At 32.1% G+C, this 24,935-nt stretch overlaps 1 protein-coding gene across 1 annotated transcript in view; it reads left to right on the forward strand.

Annotated features, from left to right (window-relative positions):
• Positions 1–24,699, forward strand: part of LOC149419853 (serine proteinase stubble-like) — a 113,546-nt gene extending 88,847 nt beyond the window's left edge. Inside the window, exons 6-8 of the mRNA XM_089637061.1 lie at positions 1,983–2,089; positions 22,650–22,947; positions 23,525–24,699. Coding sequence (XP_089493187.1) covers positions 1,983–2,089; positions 22,650–22,947; positions 23,525–23,809 — 690 coding nt within the window. The 3' untranslated portion in view covers positions 23,810–24,699. The remainder of the gene's footprint in view (positions 1–1,982; positions 2,090–22,649; positions 22,948–23,524) is intronic.
• Positions 24,700–24,935: the final 236 nt, after the last annotated feature.

A 24,935-nucleotide genomic window follows, 5' to 3' on the forward strand; every position in this document is an offset into this window, starting at 1 on the left:
TTGGAGAGTTTTTGCTACATTCGGCATACATATTTGCTGCTTTATACACTTTACACTAATATTTTGGATGGATACTTGAATTAATTAAATCGTTCGTTTATTTTACTTTCTTTTTTATTGTCATTTCAGCTAAAAATGTTTGTTTTGTACAAAATAATGTCCTAAAGGCTAGTAGTTTAGCTAGTAGTAGGCATCTGTGTTGTGTTGTGCCGGTAGTGGTTTTGTCAACACGATTTGTTTGTTTTAGTAACTTATGGTTGATGCGCTTGTGTTGTTAACTGAAATATGTCTCGTAAAATATAGACAAGGAATCTGTTGGAAACCATACAAGTGAGTAAATCCAAGGGAAGCTAAACTCACACCGATAAAACATATCTTTTAAGTGGTCGAAGATCGTTGATTTATAGCTCCTAGACATGAAAAGGTTTCTTCCGTAGAGCACAGTTTCCGAGTTTCAGTTGGATATCCGGCCAACGCCATGAAACCTTTTCCAAATGGAAACATTAATAATATATAACAGAGTAATATATTACTACTCAATGCAATGTATTACACATTTCCTTCACAATAATTGATCTAGTAATTTAATTAATTTACCACCGCAAACTTTTCAAAGAATTTCACATTACGCTCCAAAATGCACTAATATTTATTTTACTATTTTAGCTAACTTTATTTATAAAAAATCATTTTATTATTTTTTTTCAAATCGAAAATATCTACATAGGTCAAATTAAATAATTTTATAATTAAATTCTGTAAGCTCCTTATTTTTGTTCATCATTGTAACAGCTGTTTCGGCATTCAAGACAATCAATCTGTAGTTATTCCATATTGCGACGACTTATTTATATGATTTTATCTATCCCTCACCTGTTTTTATTCGTATGTTGCTTAAAGTGATTTATTATTATTATTTTTTTTTGGTAACAACCGATTTAATTGAAAAATCAATTGTATGAGGCACTTACCATTAAAAAAAAGGTTTTTTTTCATGCATTTGACATTTTCCTTCCCCTTCAATAATTAGGAATTTGATTTACATTTAAATTACGAATTAATTTAAGGAATTATAGTTCTTCTGTTTCTTCTAAATGAAGACTAAATCTAGCTACGAAGACAATATCATTTCCTTTTAATATTAATGGTCATATTTGGATTCTTTTTCGTTTGTTTATCTAAAATTTTCCTAGTAAATTTAATATTTTTCTTTTTATATGTAAAGGTTTTTTGTTTGCAAGCGGGAAGTAATTTTTCTAAAGAAATGGGCTGCGGATTTAGACTCAATTTTATTGTTATTATGCAAATCTTAACAAAAACCTTATTGAATAGGATTTAATACAAATAAGAAATCGTATCAATAGAATAATTAAATTGTTTAAATATTATAAGATTTAATAATAATATTGTTTAAATATTCTAGTATTTATTCTTAGGTGCTGCTAATGTGACCCTCCATTGTATATAAAAATGAATGTATTGCACGCAGTTAAACCCATAATATGTTTTTCGTCATAACCCAGAAACTGATTCGGATAAAAACATATTATTTATAAATATATTCGGATCTCGACTTTTGCGAATTCCCTAGTCTAGTTATCACTATTATATAGTACCTACTCGACGTATAAGGTATAAGGACCTATTCCACTATTATCATGTTTCCATTGTCACTGTTCTCGAAAAAATGGAAAAAAAATGTGTAGCAAACTCACCGATCCCCCGCCAATATAGCTTAGAAAACGAATATCAAATAATATCAACATTTTTAACATGATGTAACTAAACAAATCTGTCATGTAAAAATATTGTCTTAGAAAATGTATAGATTTTTTTTCTTAATTTTATGCAATTATGAACCATATGAAACCATTGTTTACTACTAACCTACGTGTATAAAATTGTACCCAATGTAAAAAACTGATGGGCTCATAAAAGAGTCATAAAAAAATTAAATGAAATAAATAACATTTTTGTTCCAGGTGTCCGTGAGGAGAACCTCCTTCTTCGGTTTTTCAAGCACTCACCGCTGCGGGGGCGCTCTACTCAACCACGATTGGATCGCTACGGCAGGACACTGTGTGGACGAGTATGTTGTTTATCTAATATTTTCTATTGAAAGGGAGCTACTTAAGGTCTGGGTTGGTTGAGAGTGGATTTCATGATTTATAGCAAGATAATTTGTTTTTGATTCCGCTGGGTTTAATTGAGGATTGGAGTACTTACTTATTTTCAGGCATAGAAAATAATAAGGAAGCTTTCACACTAAGTAATAAGATACAAAAGTTTGATATTCAATTTAAATTCTATTCGAAAAAAAAATCAATGTTTTGTTTATTGACGGCCTCCGTGATCTAGGGGTAATATGCTCGCTAAGGTTAGCAAGCCTCGTGAAGTAATTTTTATTCGATTAATTTGTGTGTTTTTCACAATTTACTCATTAAAAATAAAATATATTATATTCGAGGCACGTTTCAGGGTAGAAGATACTTTCAACATCGCCCAGGTGTAAGACCACCATTCTGAACTTATACGTTGCTTGAAATAGCTTCAGCCGTGTTTGGTGACCAGATCTGATTAGTCTGGTACTCCTAACCTTTCTTTTCCCCATTTTTTTCCCACCCACTATTCTTCAGCATCACAACATACCTCAGTTGAGAATGTCAAAGACTAATTGGCTCAAGACGGTTGAGAGCAGTTGGGACAAAAAATCGACACTAAAAGAATCTTACACCTTGGAACGAAATATAATTAATGGTTACTTGCATCTTGTAAAAACGTATTTACTTTCAATTTGAATAAAGGTGGCAAACAGCGAAAATTGAAACATAATCCCTATAATAGTAACAATCATTTGTTTTGGTAAATGAAATAATCAAATTCACCTTTTTCACAAACTTTTCAAAAACTGTGTTCAAATTTTGTATTCCTTCTTTGACAATAAAACATTTTTGATCAATATAAGATTTATGTTTTCCAGTAATGAATTCAAATTATATCTCATGAAATACTTTAAATAGTATAATCCGAGGCCATTGAGGCGATTATACCACAAAAACGGCGCTACAGACTAATCTATTTATTATTATTATAATGATACGACCCTTTGGAAAAACAGCTTCCAAACTGTATTTATTATCCAATAATAAAATACACTATGGTCTTAAAAAAAATCGTAATCCGCTCATCTCACAAGGGTATTACTGGGTCGAGATGTGCGGCTTTACAAAAATATAAATAAATAAAATTCATCTTAAGTTAATAGAATATTCAAAATATAAACATACAAGACTTTACAAAATTAAACACTAAATACAGTTAGTTATTCAAACTGAAATTACAGACGGGCAGTAGTCTTAAAATAAAATCGTAATACGCTAATCTCACAAGGGTATTACTGGGTCAAGATGTGCGGCTTTACAAATATATAAATAAATAAAATTCATCTTAAGTTAATGGAATATTCAAAATATAAACATAAAAGGCTTTACAAAATTAAACACTAAATACAGTTAGTTATTCAAACTGAAATTACAGCCAGGCAGTACGTTTATAGTTAGAAACAATAACGTTCTACTTATAATATTATAAATACGTATAACAAAGTACCTGTGGTGGCTCATCAGCCACAATCATAGGGTGGCCGTACTGACAATGGCAAGATAAAAAGTATAAATAATTATTAACAAAAGAATAATATTTATTAATAGTTATTTTCATAAGTAATGGAAATAACAAGAATATGATAGTAAAGTATTGAACGGTCAGTGGTTGAGTGGGCATAGCGCTTGGGTCTCACCCGAGCGTCGCGTGTTCGATTCCTCGGCTGGCTAAGTCCTCCATCACAACACAAGCAACATTTTCGGCTTTCTGTGGTGGTAGTAGGAGATTTTCAAACATTTTTGGGTTATTCGTAACCTGGGAATGTTTGTCTTAATTTAAAAAAAATAAATAAATAAAAAAATTTAAAAAAGTAAATTAACCTCTCGAACAATTTTTGGAAAATTATTGCAAATTTGCAAAACGTCGTGAGTGATCGCTTGCAATAATATGCAAAATTTTTCGATAACCTAAAACTATGGGATAAACAGTGAAATCTAAGTTGATTCATGTGCTTGAAACTGCCGTAAGAAATTAATGTTTGCATGTTAATATTTAAGGAATTATATTAGTCAAATCGAATGGCCAACTTGAAAACAGAAAACCCATTGCTCCAGTGAATGTGGATAAGATAAAATAATTAAGAGTAAGTAATACGTAAATAAAGTACATTAATTAGATAATATAAAATAAATAGAAAGAAAATTAAGAATTTAATAATAAATAAATTAAGAACATAAAACTTAGGTAAATATGGATCACGTCGAATATAGGTATTGCTGGTAGGTTATTATTATTATTTGGTAAAACAGCTATCGATATATAGTAGTTATTTAGTGTTGTAGAAGCATATTTCAATTAGCAATTGCAACAAGAAATGCTTTTCTCTGTACTCTATCATTTTCGATGTATTATTTAAGTACATAATTGGTTGACTGGAATATTTATGGTTCCTATTTTAATCTATAAATATTATATAATCTATCAATAGTATTCATAGGCATTTCTGTAGGTCCTAATAATAAGAGGTGTTATTTTGATATTCAATCGTAAAAGATCAAAGGTTTCGTTGCTTGTGTGGCACGTAGCGCCGTCTTGTTGGAAGTAAACGTTGTCCAGATCAATACAATCCAATTCCGGCCATAAAAAATCATTAATCATCTCTCGATAGCGCAATTCATTCACCGTAACTGTTGCTCCAGCCTCATTTTTGAAAAAGTAAGGTCCAATGACTCCGCCGGACCATAAACCGCACCAAACAGTCACACGTTGAGGAACGAGAGGCTTTTCAACAATAACTCTTGGGTTTTCCGAGCCCCAGATGCGACAATTTTGTTTGTTGACGAAGCCACCGAGGTGGAAATGGGCTTCATCACTCAAGATGATTTTTCGATAACATTTCGGATCATTTTGACGCATTTCAAGGACTCAATCGAAGCGTGTATCGTTCCGTTTTTATTAATAACGTAGTTTCTACTTTACAGCATTAAAAGTAACATATACCAAAATAGCGGGCTATTCAAAATAACACCTCTTATTGGAAAACCCTGTAGTATTATCGATAATAATATGAATGATATAATACGTTTTGTTTGAGCTATCGTAAGTATGTATATCGAAGGCCTTACCCCTCGACCACGGAGGAAGAAAAATACAAATTAAAGTCATTTAGTAAATTCATTAAGTGAATAAATCAAGGAATATGCTTCGAAACAGAGTTGAATGGCGGTTCAACCGTAACCTCTATTGGACATGATGGTTGGCTCAAAATAAAATGTTTAGCAATAATACAAAAAAATGTAATGCTACATTAAAATATGTAAAAGTTTCGCAGAGCTTTCCTGCAAAGTGCTTTCTTTATCAGTCCTTTATTATTCTGGATCCACTGTTATTAAAGGGGTAAGATTGTCATGTTCGTATTTGACTTGTTCTTCGCAATTTTGGCTAGTTTCAGCAAAATTATTTACACGGAGACCGCAGCTGCTGCTAATGTATTAACTTAGTGAATTCACCAGAAAATATTATTTGTTGCTACTTAAACTTTTAGTAAAACAAATCGATTTCATCCTAAATTAATTTTGTAATCTATATCTTGCCTTTGATAAATTTATTTTAATGGTAAAAATGTGCAGTACTATTTTTATTCACTATAGTTTGTTTAAAAACAAATCTTGAAACGTTTTAAAGGGTTTTTGTTAGCTGGGGTCGGTGAAACTACGGCAATCTAATTGGGAATGTTGAAAGGAGGGTTAGGAGGATGTAAATGGCAGAGGAAAAGGAAAAGTGGAAATATAAAAGTAAGGTTAGGTTAGGTTATATTAATGTATTATAAATATTATAAATATATTAATGTAATTTTTTTAACTCCCTTTATATTTTATTCCAATTTGAAAATGTTTTCTAAAAGAGAAATACCTGTCAGGTATCAAAATAACTAAACACATCGAAAATAAATGCTAAAGTCTAATGGCATTTCGAAAGCAAAAACTGGAAGCTACCTATTCAATTGATTTGTCAGTAAGTACCTAGATGTAAATCATTTTGAAGAGCACCAGTTTAAATGTATTTGTGCAACACCGATGATGGTTCAAATTCGTTCAAAATAGTTTGAAACAGACGCACGCAGTTTCCTCTTACCCCTCAGTAATCCCACAATATTGTACACCACTACTACACAATCAAGAATCTCTTTAAGTCGATTCCTCGAACTTATGAGTTGGTTCACAAAATAAATCGTATTTAATTCTCACTATGGATGGGCAAGGTAAACTAAAATTGTTATGAAACACTATGAAGCCTTGTTCCCAGTGACCACGGATGATATATATATATATATATATATATATATATAAATGTTTTAATTTAGCTGAATATACAGAGAGAGAGAAATATCGCAACAACTACAGCGGTAATCCCACCCATAGGGGTGCGTACAGAGTACAGAGAACAGAGTACTGTGAACAGAGAACACCGTATTGTACAATTTACATTGTACATGTGCATGATCCCTTATTAAACAAGGTGTAGTTGACAGAATGTGGGGCGGAGCGGGTTGCCAGTGACAGCGCAGACAAATTTACAAGGTTTTGCCAGTCTCGCAAGTAATGCCGCAGTTTATTCAGTAAAATAATTCTCGGGATTTGTTCTCGCCGCCATTGCGGTATGGTAAAAATGACTTACTTTGCTCCAACGGGTTACTTTTCCCCAAATATTAAAAAAATGTTTTAACTCTTAGATTGCCGTCCTCAAGCGACCCAGTACTCAAAGTGTAGAGGTAAAATGCCAGTACGATGGCCGTATACCAGCTGACACTAATTTCATAATAAATATATATATTTCTTTTATAGTTTTTGTAAAATATGCTGTCAGAGATAATGTGTTTATATTTTTATAAAAATTAGTTTTGTATCCCACACAGTTTTCCTAGCAAACTTTTTTTTCTTTCTAATGTATTATTATTTTAATATTTCTTTTTGATACTGTTAATTCGTGGTGGAATTCCAATATAATGATATTTTGAAAAAATTTTAAACTTTTTTCAACATATTTTATTTTTAACCGATTTCAGTATATTATGGCCACCTTTTTGACCAGTCTGAAGATGACCATAATAAGCTGAAACCGGAAAAGGTAAAAAAAAATAAAATAAAGGGAAAAAAGCTTAAAATTGTTTGAGCACATAACTTTCTGATGTTATAAGTTAATACGAAAATATTGTTAGTTTTATTATATTTTACATCTAAATAAGCGATTTTCACAAGAAAAACAACTAATTTGATTCTTTCGTGTAAATAAATTCAGTAGTATGGCGTTTGAAATTTAGTATTGACATTTGACACGGAATTTTGCAATGTGCTAATTTAAAAAAAAAATAAACATATATTTAAGTGACTGAAATACAAGCTAGAATAATATTAAGACGCATTATTTCCTTGCCAAGTGAATAAAATATATTTGAGTATGTTAGGATCATTTTTTAAGGATCTAAATACCATAACATCGGGGCAAGTGCGGTCAGCTACAAGCAAATCCATGGTGGATTTCTTGGCACACTTGATGTTAAGGCGATGCACTACGTCGTGTAATATTTTAAATTGAGCCGCTATCAATAACAACCGTTACGTAGATGGCGATAAGGTTTAAATTCCCGCTTAACACCTTCCGCCTGTTTTAATTTATGCAAGAAAAAAACTTGGCCAAAAAGTGCCTTTTATTTTATTTTGTGGATGTTCAGGCATATTTTTTTTTTCGATAATTTTATAAATTACTTAATTTTCCACATTATACAATAAAATCATAAATGAAAATGGATTCGTAAGTAGGAGATTTTGAATTTTAAATCAGTTTTAATGGGCCATACATTATTTTTTCTGGGCTTATAAAAAGACTTATCTAAAAAATACTCGATTATTTCAAAGGCCAAGATGTATTCTACTCGCAGTATTTAATTAAAGCATCTGAAACATTTCTAGGCGACCAAATTTTCAAACCAAAAACACATGATTTTGCATCACTACGTATGACATCGCCTTAAATATCTTTCAAGCGGCACATCAATAAGGTTCTTAACTTAAGAGACTCGTGTTATTTCATATACAAGTTATAATGTATATCTATTATTATAACTATGTATATTTGAACCTCGTTTCAGGGTGGTGTGTGCGCAGGTAAAATTTCATCATTCGGACGTAAACCGTATTTTGAAAAGGTTTTAGGCAACGGAAAAATGGAACTTTTCGTATGAAAAATGTTTGATGACTTGACTCTGAAAACACATACTGCCTACAAAAGCTAGATCCAACGTACTACTCTGACAAGATTAACTCTCTGCTATTTGCACTACTGAAAAAATATATGTTATTGTGCTTACATTACACAACACGAAAAGTGATTAAAAAAGTCGTGAAATGTTTTTTTCTTTAATTGGGACACTGTTACCCCTTAGGGGCAAAGTAACATATTAGAACGTAGGTGAGAATAATATGCCACCATGTGATACGTTCTAAGGGCGGATCTACAATAGGGATTTGGCGACAGCGCAAAGCCGTATATCCTTTTCGGTAAGATAGAAAATTTCCACATTGTCAATTTATTAAATAGTGGAGTAGTATCGTAAACGTTTGTTTGTACGTATTTTAAAATCTTGACAGTGTAAGATACCAATAGCTTACTCACAGTCTGCTCCAAAACCAATCAGTAAGCAAGACTACTTTGTTATATTGTAGGTAACAAATCCCTTTATTGAAATGCTTTTATCTTTTTTCATCTGTATTTAGAGATGTGACGACAAAAACACTATTAATAACTTAGCAGAGAAACTGAATGTTGAGGCTGGGTACCTACTAAAGATTAACAAGATGAAGATAGAAATTTATGTAAATACGAATGTCAGATGGAGTGCGCTTGAATATAAAAAAAAGATTATAAATAGGAGTAAGCCAAAATATTTAAGAAAAAATAATTTTTTAAAATAGATTAAAAATATTTCTAAAAACATTTAATATTATTTAAAGAAATATCTTGTATTTTTTGTCATACCGCTAACGTTTAAATATTATAACATACATCTATTGCTTTAAGAACTTAAAAACTTAAAGTTTTAAGCAAACAAATATCCCGAATGGTAAATTCTAGCATGATGAATATTATACAGCTTTTTCCGTCAAAATATCGTACGACATTTTTAAGCAAAAATCACTATTTTCTGTTCACAAATTTGTCATTTTTACCTGGTGTTATTATATATGTGTAAAAAATCAATAACAAATACATCGTAATATTTTTTTGCAAAATTTTTATCGTTTATTGAAAATTCGGGCAGTAGATAAGATTAATTGTGCATCATTTATACATGAATTTCTTATAAACGCATTGAACTTGAGTTTGTACGTAATACAGAAAATATTTTCACTAAATTTCCTGTTAACGCATTGAACTTGAGATTATACGTAATACAGAATATATTCTCAATTACTTTCCTATAAACACATAGAACTTGAGTTTATATGAAATGCAGAAAATGTTCTCAATTAATTTCCTATAAACACATAGAACTTGAGTTTGTATGTAATGCAGAAAATTTTCTCAATTAATTTCTTATAAACACTTAGAACTTGAGTTTGTATGTAATGCAGAAAATGTTCTCAATTAATTTTAACTCTACAACTGGTATATTGCATAAGACTTAGTTTATAAATCTGGCTTTATGTTGCTTTATTTATATTACCGACATTCGAGTTGTATAATATACGAAATCCAATCCCGTATTAAATATCATAAATAATGAAAAGCCACCACATTGTGAAGTGAACTCCAATTCAAATAGCGCGGTGGTTCAGTAAGGATGGTTATTTTGAAATACAGTTTTTTGGGGAGAATTGAAGTGGGGAGTGAAAATTAAATACGTTGGATTTTCAAATAATGTTAATAAAACAGTTAAGCATTATTAAGTGCTCACAATTCTATTTTAGGAAAGTTTTGAGAAATCCCGCAGTTTGTGTAGTAGGCCACATAATGGAGAAAATAAATTACTTTAATTTTATGTATTTATATATCAGTTTCTACTATTTTGTTCATATTATGGATTTTAAAGTTTTATGTATTTATACTATAGTAGTTACAGTTTTAAATATAAAAATTAAATTACTAAATTTTTTATGTATTTATATTATAGCAGTTAAAGCTTTGAGGATATTTTATTGTTTCACAGGAGCAGAGATTGTGGAAGATACAATATTTTATGATGAATGTTTTTGAAGTGAAACTTCTTTACGGGCATCATGCATTTTCGAGGACCGGAGTAAAACCGACTCATGACCGTCACGAAAAACCGTGATCATTTCGCTATAGGAGCCTAGCTTATATTATATACCTAGTTTAGGTCACTCTCCAAACTCAGCTTCGCGGTCTAGAGGCAGAGCGCCCGACTGTCGTCGAGAAGAACCGAGGTTCGATTTCCGCTTTAACTATTTTTTTTTTCTTTTTGTGATTTTTTTAATACGAGGAAAAGTGATAAAATGCTCTCGTGCTGCGAATTTGTCAGGCATACATATAAGAAGATATCTACATGATTTGTAATAATGTAGTAAAAAATTACATAAATTTGTTAATTTTAACTGAGAGTCTCCCGAAATGTCTAAATCCATTTAGTGAGAATCTAGAGCGGCAGGTGTTCACTCGAGTAAGTGGCTAGAAGTAACGGTCGGTACCTATATGATATTTTGGTCGAAATATAGCTTACAAATCGAGCCGGTAGAGTCGCTTGGTATTTTGATTAATTATTTTTATTTTGAATCGTTAAAATTACTAATCAAGGCCGATAACGTGACTAATTACCCTCGCAGACGTGCGTAACAAGTTTTTTTAGTAAAAACACAGCCGTAAGTAAGTTTTTCAAAATTTAGAAATGTTTTTCAAATTCAGACTCCATACGGGTATGAGACTGTTAAAACACGATAGATCTTTTCCAAAACGGACAAATATACGGAAATATTTTGAAAAACGACGGATATGACTTCACACTGCCGATATATCTTCGATTCGACCCTATATAAAGCGTTAACGAGACATTATGTGATATTATTCATTTGCCGTGTTTGAAAACGAAAATTTGCGATTGAGGAGTACACGTTGTATACGCGGTTCTCGTCGCGCGAGATACCTCTCCTCGCGGTCTAGAGGTAGAGCGTTCGACACTCGTTATGCAGGACCCGGGTTCGAATCCCATATTTTTATAACTTTTAATTTTTTTTTATCACATGCTACTTATAAATATTTCAATATAAGGAGTCTAGTTAAACGTTCATTTGTTAACAACACGCCCATAAATAAATTTATGCTTTTTAAAACTATAATGTACAGCATTCTGAATAATAATAATATGAAATGAAAAGAGAAAGAGAAGAATACTAAAAGTTTCACTTCCGTCGTGCGTAGGCTTGCCACGCACTGTCTTTTGTTATTATACGTACTCATCTAACTCTTACGTTCGCTCGATTTACGCTAACTGTCAAGTATTTTTTACTATTATTTACAAGCTTTTTTCACCGCTATGTTGATTCTATGATGAAAGTTATTAGTAGTTACCATACAGTTTAGGTATTCATAGTGTGGTGAAATATCTCAACCAGTGTGCTGAAGGCCACCCATATTTAGGCCTAAATTCAGGTTGACGATTTTTTCGAATTAGTTCTATTTATTTTAAAATTTCTGCTAACGGTTAACTTATAAAACCTAAAAATATGCGGTGAACGATGAAATTTATTTGAATTTATTGGCTTTAAACCACAGAAATCAGTAAATATGTTTCCATATTCGTAGGTACTATGTTTTGAATGAGAGCTGCCGAATCGAGCGCGCCCAGAAATATCAACCGCTAATGGCATTTATTTAGTAAATATACCCCATTGGTTGAGTGGTTAGGAATATAAATTTGATGAAATACAGCTATTATCTACTTTAGTTGGAATAAACATACATTATTTGCTTCGTAGTGCTTTCACAAACAAAGTATTGAATTACGTAAGTCCAAACTTAAATTTACCTTAAGGTTAGGCTCCCTACGCGCGCAAGTAAAGTTTATAAGATTAATTTGTGTTATTTCACAATATACTCATCGTCGTAGAGTAGAATATACTATCAGTATCGCCCTGGTGTAAGACCACCATTCAATCGGTCTTTTGAAATTCGGTTTTCGCCCATAAAAATGCTTTTTATATTCATAATATTTTTTGTTTTATATCATATTCTTACAGTAAATAGTTCAATCTTTTTTAACAATTATCATCAACCCAGAAATAATTGCCAAGGTTGCCTCTAAAATAATGAAAAATTGTATTTTCTAATGGCATATATTTTATAATTTAAAAAGCAAATAAATTAAAAAGCACACAAAAGTACTAGAAATTGCAAATACCTTTTGATAAAAAAAAATTATTCTTCATTTTGGTTTAGTTTTTTGACAACAAATCAAAAATTTAAGTTTTAGATGAAAAGAACCGAGTAACCGTTCCGCTAAATACAAATAACTAATTAAATTACACACTCCCATATACACAAGCCTAGCTTTATTATGGGGGTACATCTTACAACGTATAAAATTAGGTGAATTAATTACCATATCTTTTGAAAATTATGTAACACTATTTTTTTTGAAAAACATACATTAACAATTCTGTTTCCAATTTGAATTTAAAAAGCTTTCGTAATATCATTTTCTTTCCCGGCATGAATTAACAATAACTCAATGGGAATATTAAATGCTGTAAATTGATTCTGTTACCTGAGATATTAATAAATAAAATTATATAAATGATTTTTTGGAAAACAAAAGATTTATAATGCATGTCGTAAGACTACCTACCCGACCGAACTTTATATCGATTTTAAAAAATTTTCCAATATTTATTATTATTTTGAAAACAAAACCTTTGTTTGATATCCTCATCAATATTTTCGAATACGGATATCACATGACCCAGAAAATAGTATTTTAATATAAATGTACAAAGCTTTGTACAAAACTGTAGGTAAATATCTGTGGAGTTTTTATTATACAGTATTAAAATTTGGGAAATTTCTAAACCTTTCGAAACGTGGCTTGAAATCATCAAAGTAACGTTTAGTGACCATATTTGATTAGCCAGGTTCTTCTCAACCTTCACGTGTCTCTTTTCTTTTCACTGTCCAACATAAGTTCAGTTCCAAAAATAATCCACATGTCGACGATAATGCCATAGTTCCACCGGTTCCGAGCAGTTAGATCAATTTTACAGAACCACTAAAAAAAAAATTAAAACATCTGAAAAAGATTCATTTCAACACTTATAACAAATGATGAAGTTGATTAACAAAAATATCCAACACTAATAACAAATGATTAAGTTAATTAAAAAAAAAAAACCAACACTAATAACAAATGATGAAGTTAATTAAAAAAACATCCAACACTAATAAAAAATGATGAAGTTAATTAAAAAAAAACATCCAACACTAATAGCAAATGATGAAGTTAGTTAAAAAACATCCAATACTAATAACAAATGATGAAGTTAATTAAAAAAACATCCAACACTAATAGCAAATGATGAAGTTAATTAAAAAAACATCCAACACTAATAAAAAATGATGAAGTTAATGAAAAAACATCCAACACTAATAACAAATGATGAAGTTAATTAAAAAACATCCAACACTAATAACAAATGATGAAGTTAATTAAAAAAAACATCCAACACTAATAGTAAATGATGAAGTTAGTTAAAAAACATCCAACACTAATAACAAATGACGAAGTTAATTGAAAAAACATCAAACACTAATAACAAATGATGAAGTTAATTAAAAAAACATCCAACACTAATAACAAATGGTGAAGTTAATTGAAAAAACATCCAAAACTAATAACGAATGGTGAAGTTAATTAAAAAAAACATCCAACACTAATAAAAAATGGTGAAGTTAATTGAAAAAACATCCAAAACTAATAACGAATGGTGAGTTAATCAAAAAAACATCCAACACTAATAACGAATGGTGAGTTAATTAAAAAAACATCCAACACTAATAGCGAATGGTGAGTTAATTAAAAAAACATCAGTATCTCCAAGTATTTATAGCAGTATATTTCCCCATAAAGCTGTGTTGTTCCGTGAATTGTTACAAAGTGATAAAGTTCTACTGAATATGTTGGGAATAACAGTGAAACGTGCTATTATCGTGCTCCATTGATGAAATACGGGAAACAATTTTGATTTATTTTGCGTTAGATAAATATCATTTGCTGCAAACGTGACTTCAATGAATTAAGCCCCTTATAAGAAAAATAGATCTGAAATCCATGGATGAATTCCCTTTTTCCAGGAAGAACAAAAATATTTGGATCTCGGATTTTTCTCGAAGCTTAGTTTTTTTTTTGTATCTGTCAATTTTCAATGTTTTTGCGGAGATTGGGATACATTTTTACTTTGGGAATTTTTTTGTTTGATGAGACAAATTAGTTGTCATAACTAACTTTTTTTATAAATTTGAATTTCGCACAAGAGTACCAAATACTTACAACCTTCTAAAGTCATTGGGTCTGTTATACCCCAGTTAGTATATGTATATAGTTAGACTAAAGGGAGTTGGGAAGAGGATGGTTGGGAAGTACGCAGATGGCAATTCAAACCTATTCACCGAACGCGGATAATGCCATTTTAAACAACGTTTTGTTTAATTGAGGTCTTTAACTAGGGAGATTCTAAATGAATCTAACACTGGAACAAGCAGCAAATATACTGGAAGTTTCTTACACACTAGCTTACCCGCTCTTCTTGATTAATTAACATTGATACATTCTTTTCTATTATTACAGCCCATGACATGACGGCTTGGCAACGGCATAAAAAACACAAAAGAAGATCAATTATCACAATAATGCTGTACGCACTAAATAAGAGTTAGACAAATGATGTGCATATATGTCTGCTTCCTCCATAGGAAAAATGCAATCATTTTCGTACGTCTCCCTTACACTAAAGAAATAATATGTTGCCGTATATTAAAAGTGCCCATTTGTTCCTTGGATATCACTTCTTGTTCCATTCACTTGCATGATTTGAGGTGATCTTTTGCAGAAAATCGGCGACTAACTAACTAACCATCACGCTGTTTCCACGAAGTTGAGGCAGAAAGGACAGACCGCCAAACAACTCGGTCTTGGCACACACTTCTTGCCTCATTCACATTCATACATCGTCTCATACATACTCTTCTATTATTTTGACTCTTGAAATAACCCGACTCGAGTATCTGATTCACTTGATCGTGCCATGTCTTCCTCGGCCGTCCCTGACTTCTGCTTCCATTCGCATTCGCATTATATATTTTCCTTACACTCCTATCTTCGCTCATTTGCTCTACATGCCCATACCATCTAAGCGTCCCTTTCTTTATCATATTCATTACGCTTATATCAACCTTTCACGCTTTGCGGATCTCCACATTTCTCACACGATCATACATGGTTTTTTCCACACATACACCTCAGGAAGCTCATTTCAACAAAATTCAGTCTATGCAGTTACCAAAATACTTTTCAAACAAAATTATAAGGAAATTCACGGACATAACAAAATAACATGCAACAAGGAACGTGAAAAAGCCGGTTTCCTTATAATCTGCACCAATTGATAGATTCTAGCTGAATTGTAGTAGTAATATAAATCAAATAAAAATGCAATAAACAGTAAAATGTAATAATATCCGTATGTAAATAATAACGAATTAGACAAGTGTTAACTTGAATGTACAAATAGCGAAAAGAAAAATTAATACTTAATCATTTATATTTTCACTTGAAAATCAATATTGTTGATTAAAAATGATGTTGTGCAAACATTATTAATTAAGATTTATTCGGAGACAGTTTTATGAATTTTTAGTGACGATTTTGGGAAAATGTTACCGTTCCGGTACAATGTTAATTGAATTACTCGATCGAGAATTTCGTTGTATTTACGATTCGCAAAAATAAAACCGAATTAAGTAAAAGAGTTAACGTCGAGTGTTTGATGAAATGTAACTTTATGAAATAACAGACACAATAAAGTTAAAACACGAATAAAGTCGAAACACGAATGAAAATAGTGTACAAATTAGTTTTAATATTTTTTTACTATTCATCTTTAATGTTTTAAATCATTTTTATTTATCATTGATTAATGGTGGAGAATTTATAAAGAACTAATTGAGAGGGCGTTAGTTATTCCAGTGAGAAATTTTTCAAGATCATTAAATCAAAGTTGCATTGAGTTTAAGTGTCATATTCGAAATTGGACTGATTGTGTGAAGAATAATTAAAACTAAAAAAAGTACCTGCCTACGAATAATCAGAAAATTATTTTATTTTAATTGATTAATATTTGACATGATTTATTCAAAATTTACTAAAATTTTAACAATTCATCACATTTCAAAGTTGATTTTCAAGTTTTATGAAGGATCTATTCAAGTTCTGTTATTATATCATTATTGGACAGTTGTTTCACAAAATTGAAATTATGAAATAACTTGAATATAACCTTCACAGAACAAGTAAATACACTTTGAAATTTGATGAATTGTTCAAATTCTGTGAAATAACCCGTCATAAGAATGTTCTTTCAGAAGTTATATGATTGTTTCTTTAATTATTTGTCAACAAAATAATATCATCACGTTACTAAAAAAATTAACAAAATTTGTTTTTGAAAGGCTATGAATTATCCCGATGAGAATATTTTACGAATAGTTCCTTTATAAAAAACATAAAAATATTATAATATCCCCTGAATTTTCATGGTTTTGCGTTCTTTAATCAATAATGAAATGAAGATAGTTTTCTCGCTTGAAGACTGCGTGCGTGAAGTAATGAATATAAAAGAAATAAAATGTGGTGAAGCGGAAATAAATCATCCTCAGACGCTGAAAAAACAGTCACAAGTCCACAAGGATGCGTATATTTTTCTTAGAGAAATTATACAGGATGATCAGGATTACAATATAACTCAACAAAATAGATTGCAGATCAGTTGTGAATAAAGTTTTTCACAGAGCTTTTCATAAGGGTAGGGAGTAGAAAAACTGCAAATTATCTGAAATTAAAAAAAACTTACCACAAACGTAAGTTCTTGCTAAGAATGGCCCACGTTGGTTGAGAAGGTCATATGTCCAAATAACTGTTTCTTTTGTCCATAGTTAAAGCCAATTACCGGATATATGGAATTTAGTTATTAAAGTTGTAGTAATTAACACCGGTCGGTTTCTGAGTTGACATCGCGTTTGGGTCCCACCCAGGCGTAGTGTGTTCAATTGTTTGGCTGGCTAAGTCCTCCATCACAACACAAGCAACATTTGCCGCTTACTGTGGTGGTAGTAGAAGATTTTTAAATATTGTCAGATTATTCGTAACTCGGGATGTTGGTTTTTCTTAAAAAAATGTAAGAGTAGGTACCAGACGGAAAAAACTACCATTAACAACTTATTAAGAACCTCTTCAAATTATTAGGAATCTGGTTAAAAACAGCAGTTTACTGAATTGTAAATTACTAAAATATTGGAACACGTGTTCATGCGCTTGTATTTGCATTGATAATACATAATGACAGAATGCTAAAATATTAGGATATTTATGAAAACGTGTTCCCAAATATTTACCTTATTTCGTATTTTATTAAAAGTTTATCAGGAAACCCATCAATTCTTTCGTTAAAAGCCTGCAATCCCGTTTTCAACCGAATTACGAATAATTTTAAGAGATTCCGAATAAACAAGCTAAAAAAAATACTCATTTTGTTCCGTGAAACAGAAGGCATTTATTAATACATTTATGATTTGAGTCGAAAGGCACTGCCTTTTTCAATATTAACGCAAACAAAACTTGCCTTGAATGAGAATCGCGCACACGATGATAAAATAACTTGAGGTAGGTACATCATTTTGCATACTTAGTTCCTGCCTACGATACCTTGTGTTAGTGCGGTCGGTCGCGCGCGGTCCTACGGTTCATATCAATAAGCAAATTAATTCATGTAAGTTTTTAGATTTTCACGGCCAAAAGCATTTTTGTTGTTTGTTTTCGGGGTGTTATGCCGTGTTGCGCTAACTCCTTCTTTAGCCGACGTTTCGGACAGCGTTGCAGTGTCCATCATCAGGGCAGATCCGGTAGATCCGAAGATGTGTTCCTAAAGAAGGAGTTAGCGTAACACGGCATAACACCCCAAAAATAAACAACAAAAATTAATTCATATTTTAACGACTTTCCAATATTTTTTTAATTATTTGGATTGGACTCAAATTATTCCTCCTACAATCATAACATAAGAGGAAAATTTTGCTTGTGCAGTAATGGAGGCCTTAGCTAGCAAGGGATCCCACGACGAGAACCACAAGCTTTAACCGTTCGACCAACTAACCAATACGCAGGGTCGTGCATAATAAGCACTGCCTATCCTATTTTACTCACATTAAAATACAATTAAATTATATTAAGTTATTGCAACAAATAAACATCCGCTTTCAAAAATACTCGCGAAGGAAACATCCGAGATGTGTAGTTAATGTACAAAAAATTACGTTTTCATCTACTTATTAGTTAATTCGTCAATTATTTGTTGTTTTGTGTATTTTAATTTTAATTTAGACAGCGTCTGCCGTCACCACACAAAACGTGAGTTTTTTTCTTACCGCAATGCACCCTGTATGAATATTATGAATCCAGAATGTTGAAAACTGAAAGATTCCCCAGAGCGCCCTAAATAAAGTGAATTTCCCCGGGCTGCGAGACCCCCTCCGGGAAAACCGCATCCCCTAAAAATAAACATATTTCTTGTTTTGTATGCAAACATTGAAGATATATGACTCGCCGTAAATGCAAATCATTCCGCTCATACATTATGCTTCTTGAATACGAGAAGCATTTTAACGTTGCGGTAGAAAAGATAACACACGTAAAAAAACAATTCTTTTAATATTTAAAGAAGGCGTTTAATTACCCCGCGTACTAAATACTTTTAAAAATCCGCTTTTAAACCACATGTTATTTGTATTATTAAAAAGGCGTGTATGTTATTCTATATTCAATATCCTGAGAAAAGTTAATAGCGAAATTCCGACTACCAACATTATAAATAGAAAATGTTACTTGTGTTATGATGGAGGACTTATGTAGCTAGCAGAGTAATTGAATTAAGTGGAAACCCGATACATTTATCCACTTTGCTACTAACCGATCAAAATGTGACATTTTATTCATGGTTTCTTTCTATCATGTGAACTGCATACATAATTTGCACGCAACGTTAACGCGTAAGCATTGGGGTGCTAATAATAACTATTGCATTCACTCATTTTTTTAAATCTTTCCTTTGAATTTTATTGAGCATTACCCATAATATTCCTGTACATAAGACTAATCTATCCGTTCACAGAATATTTTCACACAAAATAACATAATTAATTATGCCTAGAACATAATTAAAGTACAAAATGATCTACTAAAAAAAAACAAAAATTAATTTATTTACTTTTGAAACCTTCAATTAATCTGCCTTTGAACATCGTGAAAAACTATTTTGCTATTTTGTTTTAATTTGAAACCCCATCTGAGGTAGCTTAAGATGAATATTGGATATGTAAGCAAAGTTGAGAGACTATTACTTGGATTTTTAAATGAAAAGGACACATCCCACAAAACTTTTTCCGCTAACAGTGAGTACAAAATAATACGTTTGTTTTTCAAATTAAAGCAGTTCATTTTGTGCTTTTTAATTTTTTTTAGTAGTGTAGTGATGGCTTAATAACATCAAAATGTCGACACGATGGGTCGTCTAAAAGTGTTTTTTTTAAAGCAAATGTAAATGGCAAATAAACCTGATTTATAATAATAGGAAAGATCCTAACTATGTTTTTGTCATAAAGTAAGTTTGCTTTAATGTCAATAGATGTGTAATATTGTGGTAGATCGTAGAACTCCGCTTTACATGATTCAAATTAAGACAAGAATTAAAAAAATATATCCACTTTCTTAGATGATTTAATTTTTTAATAATGACTTTTATAATTACTTTCATCTCAAATTATATTTAGTAGAAAAGGGTTTTTTTAAATTTTCTCCTTTATTTTCGTGAATGAATGAATTAATGCAAATATTGAAAGCAAAAATTAACCCGATTCCCGACATCAGATCGAGCTGAAACTCGGCAGACGCGTTGTCGATGACAATGTAGTTTGTTAATATTTTTCATATTTTTGGTGGCAATCACGTACACACTCGGGCATATACGCATTTCTCTAAAATTGGATGACGTAACAGCAGTTAATATACGAAATAAATGTCAGTCATTTCCGATCGGCATTTGGCGACAGTGTTATCACTGTTGACTCCAGTCCCTGGGAAGGAAGGTACAATCCTTAATCAAACAATTTTTTTGTTTGTTTCTTATGTTTTAAAAGACATTTTAAAATCGATTTTTATTAGTAAAAAAAAAAATTACGGGTTGATTTTTGTATGATTTTGAAAAATTACTCAAGTTTCAAATATAAACTGTGGAAGATGTAAGTCGATCATAAAAGCATTATAACATAATAGTTTACAATAACTCAACAATTTCGTTCAACAAACAGTTTTTAATGACCAAAACAACACAAAACGCAAGTCTGAAATAAGTCCGTAGTTATTTCAGCGTCGAGCGAACTTCTCAGGCCATTATCTATGCATCAGCCGCTATATTGGAAACGTTGCCTAATCACTTCTTAATACTGTTTCACTACCTTTGGTAGTTAGGCGGTACTTGGTAACTTTGTAATGGAACATTCAGGTTTCTTCGGTAATTTTGTTACCCTTATAGGCAAATTGAAAATGGTCTGTTTATGAATAAATCGGTTGATGTGGAAAGTTTTCATTTTCTCTGATATTTAAATAGGGGTACCTTTATTTAGAGTGATAGTAACTGTAAACACGTCAAAAGTTGATAATTTACTTAATGATAAGTAACGTTGATGGTTTTCAAGAAATATCTAAGCTTCATTTTGGTTTTGAAATTCTTGAAACTACAGGATTTTCCAATAAAAGGTGTTATTTTGATATTCAATCGTAAAAGATCAATGGTTTCGTAGCTTGTGTGACACGTAGTGCCGTTTTGTTGAAAGTATACGTTATCCAGATTAATAACATCTAATTCCGGCCATTGAAAATCATTAATCACCTCTCGATAGCGCAATCCATTCACCGTAACTGTTGCTCCAGTCTCATTTTCGAAAAAGTAAAGTCCAATGACTTCGCTGGAGCATAAATCGCACCACACAGTCACACGTTGAAGATAGAGAGGCTTTTCAACAATAACTCTTGGGTTTTCTGAGCCTCAGATGCGACAATTTTGCTTGCTGACGAAGCCACCGAGGTGGAAATGGGCCTCATCACTCAAGATGATTTGCATTTGATTAACTCAAGTGAATTTTAATAATTTTAATGCATTTTTGAAGCGTGTATCGTTCCATTTTTATTAATGGCGTAGTTTCTACTTGTCAAATGTTAAAAAATTACAGCTTCAAAAGTAACATCTACCGAAATATCGGGCCATTCAGAATAACACCTCTTATTGGAAAACTCTCTAGTTTGCTAACAGCATGAACGTAGGTATTATTTAATTTGTGAAGTTCCACCTCTAATAGGATTTAATATTTCAAAGTGTAAAGCGATGTTTAAAAATATTTGAGATTCGCTCACAATAATTAAAGAAAATCGTACCTATCGAATATTGATACCCAAATGAATTTACCCACACATGATCATTTATTAATGTCTGTAGGCATTATATATATCGTTTTTTTATGTCATTTAATTTAAAAAAGCGTGAAATTTTTATGTTTCTTGTCAGATCGTTCCCATTTGTATTTATTACAGGATATTGTGAACAGATTTTTCAGGGAGAGTTTCAGCTGATGTAAACGTGACTTTTAAGCGATGATTGAAACGAGACATTTTTTAAAGTATGAAACTGCTAAGATAGCTTTTCAATTCATCAAAAATTCTAAAGATGGGAACTATTGAAATAATTTCTCTTCAAATTGGTCACATTCTGGCCAGCGAACACTAGTGGGTGCATGAAAATTAGCCAAAATATGACCAAAAATGCTCCAGTGTCTTTTTGTAAATTTGTTTGTTACGTTCAGTAAACTATTACGGCCGTTTTAACATGTCGTACACTATAGTAGCCGATAGGCATATGCATAAAAATCATAACTGGTTATTCTGCGGAAAATACTTTGTAGATTTTGTAAAACTTCTTTAAGAAAAATATATAAACATATTATCTGATATGACAATATAATTAAAAAAAAATAATTTTGCGAAAAACAAGGCGTGATGATTAATTAAATAGGTTATATGTACCTGATTGAAAATTTTCTCTCAAATAATATTTAGTTCTATCAATCAGTCAAAAATAATGAAAATCTCGATTGAAATCGAGTAATGAAATTATTAAGCAAGAATTTTATGAGGTCTAATTGTAATTGATTATTTCTTTCAGTTTACTGCTATCGCAGATACGCATCAGAGTCGGCGAATACGACTTCTCCAACGTGCAAGAGGACTACCCTTACGTAGAGCGCGGCGCGGCCCGCAAAGCAGTGCACCCCAAGTACAACTTCTTCACGTACGAGTACGATCTGGCGCTGGTGCGGCTCGAGGCGCCGGTGGCCTTTGCGCCGCACATCAGCCCCGTGTGCCTACCGGCCAGCGACGACCTGCTGGTGGGGGAGAACGCCACAGTTACGGGGTGGGGGAGGCTTTCGGAAGGAGGATCGCTGCCCTCTGTTCTACAGGAGGTTTGTCACTTTGCATTGTTTCTTTTTACTTGGAAAGACATGAAGATTGAAGGGAGAATATAAAGATCTCTTTAGGATACATATTAATTTGCTATAAATATATAATTACACTTATGGCGGACAGAGAATGGCCTATTTCTAACGGGATACAATAAGCAATACATCCAAGCATAAAGCCGTAGCATTTAGAAATACCCTTCTTAATTTGGTATAATGCCACATGCGATGGCGGAGAAGTGCTCTAAAATAGCGCATTCTTCCCTCAAGGATCATTTAAGTTATCCTGGATCATCGAAGCTGAAAGAGTTGGCAAATACATTATTATATATATGCGACCTGTATTGGGATGATAATAGACACACTATTCTAGTTTGAGAGATGTGCAAAATTCGTTCTACAGAACCTATTCTTTTGAAATTGGGGCCAAAGTGACGATGTATCATCAGCATACCTACTCTCCGGTTCATCCTTTCATATCTTATTTTATATTCTCAAAGATTTTCAAGCCTTTTGCGATGATAGGTAATAATATAAATTCCCTTTAAAAAACACTAATTGAATCTTTCTCATCTCCAAGGTTCATGTACCGATCGTCTCCAACGACCGCTGTAAGAGTATGTTCCTGCGCGCCGGACGTCATGAGTTCATCCCTGAGATCTTCCTCTGCGCTGGTCACGAGCGGGGAGGTCAAGACTCCTGCCAAGGCGACTCCGGGGGACCGCTCCAGGTCCGGGGAGCAGATGGCCGCTACTTCTTGGCGGGCATCATCAGTTGGGGGATTGGGTGCGCTGAGGCCAACTTGCCCGGCGTCTGCACAAGGATATCAAAATTCGTACCCTGGATCTTGGAGACTGTCACTTGACGACATTGATACTTCACGTGATCAGGAACTCAAAGATTCCATGCCTTTGCGGCACCAGAATTTCAAGATCAATGATCATTAATGCTATTGGCGTGATAAATAGCTCACGTTGTGATCTATTGTGACATTTCACCTTCATACGATATACTTACTTTCGATGGCGAAGACTCACTTGCGGAAACTTAGGTTTCATGTGATCAGAACCAGGAAATTCTCTTGCGTGATCAGAATTTCTAGATTGATAATATCCACTGTTCGAGTGATAAAGAGTTCAACATGTGGTCTTTTGGTGTAAATACATTAAAATGTGAAATGTTTGAAGATATATCATTGACACTGTCAATTGTTTCACATAAATTTTTCAATAAATTTCAAGTAATCTTTTGTGGAGCCAGAATTTTAAGATTGTTCATCTAAGACGCAGAAAAAGCTCAACTTGAAACATCACAAGATACGTGGTTAGGACCTACAGGATTTTTAATGTGATTATGAACTCATAAGTGATCAACAACTGATTATTTATTCATTTTTTACGTGATCCGGACCAAAGTGATACATATAATAAAGTGTTCGTTTAAACTATATTCACGGATAATGGTGCAATTAATGTCTATTAGTGTGACGGTATGTTTGGAAAGACTCAAATATTTTCATATCTTTCGTGCAGAGATCTTACGGTTCCTTTTAAGGATGAAGTGTGGTTGTGATGAATTGTCAATTGAGTTCACAGTACATTTTTAGTACGTAATAAAAAAAAATAAAACTCTTGTGAGAAACTGTAAAACGTCAACTATTAATGATATTTTGTTTTGGTAAAGTATTTTTTACCCACTTCACAGAAACTAATAATTTTTGTTTAAATAATGAACTTTTTAACTGGTTTTTATATGTACAGCATTATCTTATGAGATTTTAAAATAAATAATTAAATAAAAAACATTTTAAAATTTCTTGTTCTTCTCGTAAACAAAGAATGGATTCAGTCACCCGTTCCGAGATATGCGCTACTTCGCCTGAAGTTGAACACTATTTTTCTTATGTCATCTTGTCTTATTGTTTTTAACAGTTAAACGCTAATGGTCTTGATGAAATTGTGCTAACCATAGTTGGGTAAACTTAACATTCT

Source organism: Hesperophylax consimilis, chromosome 11 (assembly GCF_061612785.1).
Source record: "Hesperophylax consimilis isolate HC1 chromosome 11, BYU_Hcon_1.0, whole genome shotgun sequence".
NCBI classification, from domain to species: domain Eukaryota; kingdom Metazoa; phylum Arthropoda; class Insecta; order Trichoptera; family Limnephilidae; genus Hesperophylax; species Hesperophylax consimilis.